General features: G+C 44.7%; 1 protein-coding gene across 2 annotated transcripts in view; it reads right to left on the reverse strand.

The window, feature by feature from the left end:
• Positions 1 to 2158, reverse strand: part of Tmem254 (transmembrane protein 254) — a 4799-nt gene extending 2641 nt beyond the window's left edge. Inside the window, exon 1 of one of the 2 annotated variants that reach the window (XM_008849849.3) lies at positions 431 to 2158. In XM_008849849.3, coding sequence (XP_008848071.1) covers positions 431 to 520 — 90 coding nt within the window. In that variant the 5' untranslated portion in view covers positions 521 to 2158. The other variant, XM_008849848.3, reaches the window with a different exon arrangement.
• Positions 2159 to 9459: the final 7301 nt, after the last annotated feature.

Here is a 9459-nt window from a genome sequence, read left to right on the forward strand (position 1 = left end):
CGCAAGAGCCCACCGAACTTCCGCTAGCGCCACAGCTACGGACGAGCCTGCGCGGAGGCAACAGTTCCACAGTGCCCCTCTCCCTACGGGGGCCCGAGCGGCCCAAACCCCGCCGCACGCCTCACCGCGAAGTAGCCCAGTCCCAGCGCTGTGACCAGCGACGGCCAGGCTCTGGCTGCACGGAAATAGGCAGTGGTGTCCCTACGGACCTCCGACTTCGCCACCACCATCTTGAAAGACCTAGACACTGAGTCGTGGAGTGCGGAACCGTTCCAGCCCTCAACCGGCACAGGGAAAGTATGCAGAGCCGGTTTCTCAGGCCTAGGCCTCGGCTGCCCAGTACGCCTGCGTCCTTCTCGGGGATGGTGCGTGCCGACTGCGGCGCAGGGCTGGGACTGCGCTTGCGTGGCCGGGTCTGAGCCGCCCTTACCGTGTAGTATCCGAAGGTGAGGGTGATGACCGTGAACCAGAACAGGCTGCCCCTCTGGAAGTAGCCGGTCTCGCCCGTGGCGGTCGCCATCGCTGCTACGCCTCAGTCTAGTCCCTGTGCGAGGTGGAAGCGGGCCCGCTTGGGCCGGGGCGGACCTACCGCTTAGGGTGGACCGTGGAGTTTCTGCGGCCGCTGGCAGCCCGCTCTCGCTTTCCTCATCTGGACTCTGGCCTACCGGGCGCAGATCTTGCAGGACACAGCCTCCTCTGAATGTCACGTTTATGGGTTGCAGAAAAAAGTTGTTCAGAGTAGCCCGTTTTTTCCCTCCCCATAACCGCAGGTCTAGATTTTGAGCTATTGCTCTGTGTGCTGTGCGTGGTGAGAAATAATGCTTTTCATGAAAGCGGAGACGCCATAGCTGCACTTGGGCGGTCAGCGGGGTGTGTGGGTGTAGCTAGCTATGCTACATGCTATTCTGTAAATTTAGAGTTGTTCCTTAGCCGGTTTGGGCTTCATTTTCCCTTTAAAACCGGAGATGTCTCAGTTCCCAGCTCTGGCCTTTGGGGACGGATTGAGTGATTTAATCTACAAGGAAGGCACAAGAATGTCCGACCCATTGCTTACTAAATATCGGTGATTAATAACGCCCGGACCAAATATATACTTATTGCTGAGTCCTTTTTGTACGCATCAGCCCCCATGCTAAGTTGTGTATTGGTGTGTGGTGGGAGAATAAGAAGCCCAAGTGTTTTGACTTTGCCTTCTCAGAGACAGTTTTGCCTAGTCCTAAAAAATGGATTAAGCCGGCCGTGGTGGCGCAGGCCTTTAATCCCAGCACTTGGGAGGTAGAGGCAGGTGGATCTTTGAGAGTTCGAGGCCAGCCTGGTCTACATAGTGACTTTCAGGACAGCTGCTGCGGTTACAGAGAGACCCCTGTCTCGAAAAGACAAAAAAAAAAAAAGATTAAAAACAAGCTGGGTGATGGCTCATTTTTGTAATCCCAGAATTTGGGAGACTGAGGAAAGAGGATTGCCACGAGATCGAGGCCGGTCTGGCTACATAGTGAATTCCAGGCCAGCCAAAAAAAGGGAAAAGAAGGAAAGAAAAAAGCCTTAAAGGCCTGGAAAGGTGACTCCACAGAGGCTTGCACAGCATGTCTGAAGCCCTGAGTTTGATCTTCAGCACCACATGAACCAGATATGGTGGCGGAGCATTCAGGAGGATCAAGAGTCTAAAGTAATCTTCAGCTACATAGTGAGCTTGAGACCAGCCTGGCCTATGCGATACCCTGTCTCAAAACCATACAAAAACAACAACCAACCATGCCGTGCATGATGGCGTACACTTGTTCCAGGACTCAGGGAATTGAGAATGTAGTACTAGCTGGTTTGGGGAACTTAGAAAGTACTGTAAAAGGATTTACTCATTTAAAGCAACCCTAGGCATACTTGATTGTCTTTATATGAAGAATAGCAGGTGCACAGAGAGGTGTCCAGAGCCCTGTGATGGCTGTGGCGTGGTCCAGCTCCAGAGAGGACACTCCCAGTGATCATGCTATATGAGCTGTAGAATAGTCCCAGAGCTTAAGTTGTCATGGAAACCAGCCCAGGTTGTGTTCTCCCATTTTTGACATGTCTTGGTTAGTGTGGTATTTATCTTCTATTGCTGTGATGAAAACACTGACCAAGGGGCTGGAGAGATGGCTCAGCAGTTAAGAACACTGGTTGTTCTTGCAGAAGACCCGGGTTCGAATCCCAGCACCCACATGGCAGCTAACAACTGTCTGCAACTCCAGTCCCAGGGGATCCAATGGCCTCTTCTGTCCTCCTTGAGCATTGCACGACACGGGTGCACTTACCTACATGTAGGCAATATAATGCACATAAAATAAAAAAGAAATAATAATAATAATATATATTTTTTTAAAAACCCACCAAAACCAACTTGGGGAGAAACAGGTTTGTTTAGTTTACAGCACAGTCCATCATCAAGGGAAGTAAAGGCTGGAACCTGGAGACAGGAACTGAAGCACAGACCATGGAGGAACGCTGCTTAACTGGCTTGCTCCTCTTGCCTGTGCTCAGCCTGCTTTCTTACACAACCTGCTCAGGGGTGACACCACCTGTAGTGGGCTGGGCTCTCCCACATCACTCAGCCGTCAAGAAAATGCCTAACAGACATGCCCAGAAGGCCATTCCAATAGAAGAAATTCCCCATTTGAGGTTCCCTCTTCCCAAGGGTGTCAAGTGGACAACTAAAGCATCCAGCACTGGCAGTCATGTTTTTGAAGACTGGATCCTAGAATATGTGATGCAGTCCATTTCCCAGATAAACCACAGTACTCATCAATAGCAGATTTACCAGTGGTAAAGCAGGGTATGGTGGCTTATGCCTGTAATCTCAGTACTTGGAGGGTAGAGACAAGAGGATTAGGGGTTCAAGACCAGCCTGAGCTACTTGACTCCCAGTTTCAGAGAAACAAACCTAAAGTGGGTATGATGGTACATATTTGAAAACCCAGCACTTAGGAGTGGAGGCAGGAGGGTCAGAAGTTCTCAGCCAGCCTCAAATCATTAGGAGTTGGAGGCCAGCCTAGACTGTATGAGACCTTGTCTCAAAAAATGAAACAAGCCTTTCCCCCACCAGTTAGTGTGGTTTTAGTCCTTGCTGATACCACCATTTTGGTTCTTCTTCCTCTCAGAATGTGGTTTTTTCAGTTTGCTTTTTGCTTGCTTTGTTTTTTGAAACAGGGCCTCCCTGTAGCGCCAGCTGGCCTAGAACTCATTATGTATACCAGGCTGGCCTCAATCTCACAGAGATCCTCTTGAGTGCTGGGATTAAAGGCATGTGCCCAACTTGCCTTTTACTTTTGATCACGTAGATAAAGGTTTTTCTTATTTTATTTTTTCCTGTTTTCAATGCATTTGAGATTCTGTTTTCACTTCCATCTGGATAACTAAAATGGTTTCTTGAGTTTCAAGCCTCAGCATTTTACAAAGCATCCACACACCTCAAAATAGAAAGTTCACTAACATTATGGAGAGTCAGTATCAAGATCCCCGGTTGATGTGACTAGCATTCTTCTGCCTGGGCCACTTGGCTTCTCCCCACCCAGTCAGCTCTAGAGAAGGCCTTCTTAAACTGTTTCCATTCATGAACCCTTTTCACCTGAGAAATTTTTATGCAACTCCAGGTATATAAGCATATAAAATAGATATATAAGTTAAATATTTGCTGATTATAAATTGTAAAGAATTTTAAAACAATTCTTTGGCATACATACAATTTAACATTTTACTAAAGACAATTTCAAATTTGCATACCAATGAGTTGAGTGTGCTTATGTATTCTTAAATGAAGAATTAAATTTTGACTGAATATTTGATGCTGTAGTATATAGGCCATTGTACTGGATAGCTTTAGTGTCAACTTGACACACCTGGGTTGAGGGAGCCTCAATCGGGGAATTGCCTCTATTGGACTAGCCTGTGGCCATGTCTGAAGGGCATCTTCTTGATGAGTGATGTGGGAGGGCCCAGCCCACTGTAGGTGGTGCCACCCCTGGGCAGGTGGGCCTGTGTTGCATAAGAAGGCAGGCTGGGCAGGGGCCAGGGGAGCAAGCCTGTAAGCAGCGTTCCTCCATGGCCTGTGCTCCAGCTCCTGCCTCCAGGTTCCTGCCCTGAGTTCCTACCTTGGGCTCCCTGATGAACTGCGTGCGACCTGGGAGATGTAAGACAAATAAACCCTTTCCTCCCCAAGTTGGTACTGGTCAGAGTGTTTTGTCACAGCAATGAAGAACAAACTAAGACAGCCATCTTCAACATTTTTCAGAGCTGATCTATATTTTAAATTTATAATCGAGAACACTACTTTGCATAACTGTTTAGTACAAAATGGCAGAGTTGTATTTAAGGCTATTTCAGAAACTTGGAAATTCTTCCCTAATCCCAGGCCAAAATTTTTTTTCTGTATTCAATAGATTTCATGTTTATTTTATCATTGATTATACAGCCCAGAAAAGAACATTAGAATATTTTGTGTACATTTCTCCCCCAGGCCAAAATTTAGTAAACAACTTTTTCCTGAAACTTGTCAGCAACTCAAACAGCAGTTTTTTGTTGTTATTGTTGTTTGCGGGGGTGGAGGTGAGGTGGGGGGGTGGGGGGGTGTTGAGACAGGTTCTCCCTGTAGCCCCAGGTCTAGAACTTGCAATGTAGACCAGGCTGACCTCGATCTCACGGAGATCCACCTGCCTCTGCCTCCACTATGCTTGGATTAAAGGCATGAGCCATGATGTCTGACTGCAAACATCAGTTTTTAAAATCAAACATTCTGTACTGTAAAATCCAAAGCTATGCTAATTTGATGATTAGATACTGAGGAATGATAGTAAGAAAATAGTTAAAAGTGTTTGTTTTCCATAATGAAATTATTATTATTATTGGTCTTTTTGAGACAGGGTCTCCCTGCAGCCCCAGCTGTCCTGGAACTCACTATGTAGACCAGGCTGGCCTTGAACTTGTAGAGATCGGCCTGCCTCTGCCTTCCAAGTTCTGGGACTACAGGCGTGCACCACCATGCCCGGCTGAAATTATTTTTTATAAGAGAAGATTTTATTTTTTTTTATTTATTTTTTTAAAACAAAAATTTTTTTAAAATTTTATGTGTATGCGTGTATTACCTGCATATAGGTAAGTGCACCCACAGAGGTCAGAAGAGGCTATCGGATCCCCTGGGACTGGAGTTACGGATAGTTGTTAGCTGCCATGTGGGTGCTGGGATTCGAACCTGGGTCTTCTGCAAGAACAACCAGTGTTCTTAACTGCTGAGCCACCTCTCCAGCCCCTAGAGCAGAAGATTTTGTGTGTACAGTAAAAACACTGGGTAACATATACTAGTCTGGACTCTGAGTTCAGATTTTTGAGGCAGTGTTTGTTGGTGTGTTACAATGCTGTATGTAATGCAAAGTACATGTCCCCTCAACCAAAACCCAACCAAAACACCTGGTGTATTTGAAATGCCAAAAGATCAGTGGAAAACAATAGCGACTCTAGAGATTGATCCAATACATATCCAAGCATTTCTTAATTTTATTTTTAAATTTGTGTGTGTGTGTGTGTGTGTGTGTGTGTGTGTGTGTACATGAATGTATGCCTTGTGTGGGGGTACCCTTGGAGGCCAGAAGAGAGTGCTGGATCCCCTGGAGCTGGAATTACGGGTGATTGTGAGCCACGGGATGTGGGTGCTGAGTACCAGCAAGTGCTCTTAATCACTGAATAGTCTCCTCCAACAATTTATTTTATGATAAAAGTAACACTTCACATTAAAAAAAATAAACAATTCATCAAAGTATTGTGGACAATTATTTCTCTATCTGGGAAACATTTTGAACTTTACTCTCCAGCCCCAAACCCAAGTACAGAATAGGGGCAGCATCATACGGTGCAGGATGAATTGTCTCCTGTTAGGAGGGATAAAAGAAATGAGATAGCTTATTTGGAGGCAAATATGAATGGTCATAGCCTGGGAACATGGATTCAGGTTACTCTGAATGGCATGTTCCACTGTGCAAGAGGTTAAATGGACTTTTATAGTCATAGGACAAAAGAAAGTCATAAGTTCATGCATTTGCCCAGTGTATTGGTGGGGACAGCAGGTAGGCAGGTTACAGCAGAGTGGGGGAATCTGCTCTAGTTTCAGATCCAATCACATTCTTAACTGTAGGGTTTATGGAGCCTAGACGTCTGCTAAGCACAACATTCCAAAAGTTTTATGTAATAGGCATAAAGATAATGGGTAATAGGCCTGTTATGGAGGTTGGAGTAAATGGCTATTTAAGGAGAGTAAAAATAGCTCAAGATAATTTTGGCTCTCGAGCTGCAACATTCCATCTCGCCATAATTACAGAATTCGAATCAATCACTCCAGAACCTTCAACACAGATGTAGCTTCTTAAAAGAACTTGAGTTCACATCGTATGTAAAGTGTGCTTTATGTGACAGCTATTCTTTGGTGTTCTGTTTGGATTCAGTTTCCACCAAGAGGCTGATTCATTGAGCTTGGTGACAGGTGTGCACTGAGATGCAGCAAGCACTCTACCCCAATGTCCCCTGGTTCCAGGATCCTAGGATGAGGAAAGCTCAACAAACTTCTCAAAAGATAAATGGAGCATGTGGGTCCAGAAGACGAGGAGCAGTCTGAGGGTTTTATCATTTGTTTTGGGCTGGAAGGAATTCATGTGAAGTGAGGTAAAGGAAGGTTCTGAGATGGGGGAAGGGTCCTGATCAAGGATAGTATCGAGCATTGCAGTGGGGAATGTTGATCTCTTAGTCAAGGTGAGTTAGTGAAGGTGTGTTTGCTTGATATATATATGATTGAAAATGTATGATGCTAGATTAGGAAAGTGAGAGATTAGTAGATTACATGGGAATGGAGGAGAGCTTACATCATTCATTTCCTAATTATTCAGGACCTAGAAGGACCCAGTCACTGCCAGGTGCAGTGTTGGCTCTGTGAACAAGACCAATGCAGTTGGGTTTCTCATGTTAGGCATAGAGACAGGTAAGTCAGTGATTTCTAGGGCTATGCTGGAGGCAGGGTAACTGTCCTGATAGAAGTACCAACTTTGAATTTATTTTTGAGACAGGGTGACCTGGAACCCATGACAGTCCTCCCATCTCTGGTACCCATTCCCAGACCTGTTCTATTTCATGCTCTGTGTGTATGTCAGAGAGAGAGAGAGGAGAGAGAGAGAGAGAGAGAGAGAGAGAGAGAGAGAGAGAGAGAGAGAGATTGAGCAATTAATACAGGCTGGCTTGAAACTCACTACATAGCCTGAGGATGACCTTGAATTTCTGATCCTCCTACCTCCACCACCCGCAATACCACACCCTTGTATGGTTGTAGGAGACAGGATTCAAGCCTAAGGGCTTGATGCCTGCTACCAACTGAGCTACATTCCCAGCCCCTATTTTACATTTATGAGAGGAGACTGTGTTTCAGGGATTGCAAACAGCAGTGTCCTCACAGCAATGAATGAATGAAGGGCCCAAGAAATCCATAGGGTATGGAGACAGTGGGAGAAAAGGGCTTGAGTGTGTCTCGCATAAAAATCTTCAAGATCAAATGATAATTAGCTTTTGTGCAGATTTTTAAAAATATATTCTCATTTTTTGTTTGTTGTGGTGCTGGGGGTTGAACCCAAGGTCTTGTGCATCCTGAGCCACATTCCCAGCCCTTGTGGAAGGAGTTGGCCTAGAGGACACTTCTAAAATTTTTTTAATCATATCTATCTATCTATCTATCTATCTATCTAATCTATCTTCTATCTATCTATCTTCTATCATCTATCTATCTATCTATCTATCTATCAACTTTTTTTTATGTATAAGTGTTTTGCTGGCATGTAAGTTCACCGCACGCATGCAATGTCTGTGAAGGCTAGAATAGGGCATTGGATCCTCTGGAACTGGAGTTACAGGTGGTTGTTAGCCACCATGTGGGTGCTGGGAACTAAGCCCAGGTCCTCTGGAAGAGCAGCCAGTGTTCTTAACTGCTGAGCCATTTCTGCAGCCCAGACACTGGTTTTTAAAACCTGCTTGTAAAAAAAATTCTTTTAAGTACAAAAAAAGGAGAAATGAAATAAAAATAAAGACAAAATAAAACCCACGTGGAAAGTGGTTAGTTTACAGGAGGCATCAAGTGAAAACTCAGTCAGCATGAGCTATTAAGTGACTAAACTGAATTTTAGTTTGTGGAAAGTACAAAGTCATTGGCTAATTGGCAAAATCATCCCAACACCATGCTCAGTGTGCTAACCACCATTCTGGGGGCTGGAGAGGTGGCCCAGTGGTTAAGAGCTCGTACTGCTCTTGCAGAAGACTCGGAGTTCAGTTCCTAGGACCCACGTCAGGCATGTCAGGCAGCTCAGAACCGCCTTTAACTCCAGCTTGAGGGAATCCAACCCCTCTGGCCTCCACTGGCACTTGCATACACCCATACACAAGACATACACACACAGTTTAAAAAGGCATGATGGTGTATACCTTTAGTCCCAGCACTTGGGAGGCAGAGGCAGACAAACCTCTGTGAGTTCGAGGCCAGCCTGGTTTATATAGTGAGTTCCAAACCAGCCAGAGCTATATATTGAGACTTGTCTCAAACAACTTTAATAAGGTTATTCTGCTGAATCATTAGTTTGCCAAATTTGCCAGCTTTATGTGTTGTAGCTGTAATAATTCCTTAAGAATGTTAAATATCTTTATTGAAGGGCTGGAGAGATGGCTCAGCAGTTAAGAGCACTGGCTGCTCTTGCAGAGGACTCGGGTTCAGTTCCCAGCACTCATATGGTATCTAACAACCATCCCTAACTCCAGTTAGGAGATCTGGCCTCTGCAGGACTGCATGCACATGGTGCATTTACATGCAGGTAAAACATACATATAAAATAAAATAAAATCTTTATTGAACATGTCCATTTTTGGTCATGGCAAAAGAAAATACCATTTTTGAAGTAGGTAAGCCAAAGGCTAAACATATTTTTGAATACTTAAGCTCATTTTTTAACACCACAAAACAATGAAATCCATTGCATTGTATGCCTATTTATTTCTGCGTTTTTATTTTAGTGTATATGGGGATGGGGACTGATTGCTACAGCATGGGTGCAGAAGTCAGAGTACACTTGTGGGAGTCAATCTGTACACCCTGTGGGTCTCAAGGATCACACTTAGTTGGCAGGCTTGTGACCCACTCATTGAGCCATCTTCCTGGCCCCATTTAATTTTGTTTGAAGTTTTAAAAAAAAGATAAAACAAAGGGAAAAACAAGTTTAAAGGTTTAATGGATCTAAAAAGTGGAGCAAATATCCCCAAATTCTGAAAACAAAATAACATTAAAAAAAAATCCCAGACAAAAAGACTGAAGAACACCTAAATCTTTAACCCTGCTCCCAAAGTCATAAATTGTCAACCCTGCTCCCAAATCTGAAATCACTGTGGCTGTTGGTGGCTCTTCCTCCCTCCCTCCCT

Source organism: Nannospalax galili, unplaced genomic scaffold (assembly GCF_000622305.1).
Source record: "Nannospalax galili isolate Female #2095 unplaced genomic scaffold, S.galili_v1.0 scaffold83, whole genome shotgun sequence".
Lineage (NCBI taxonomy): Eukaryota > Metazoa > Chordata > Mammalia > Rodentia > Spalacidae > Nannospalax > Nannospalax galili.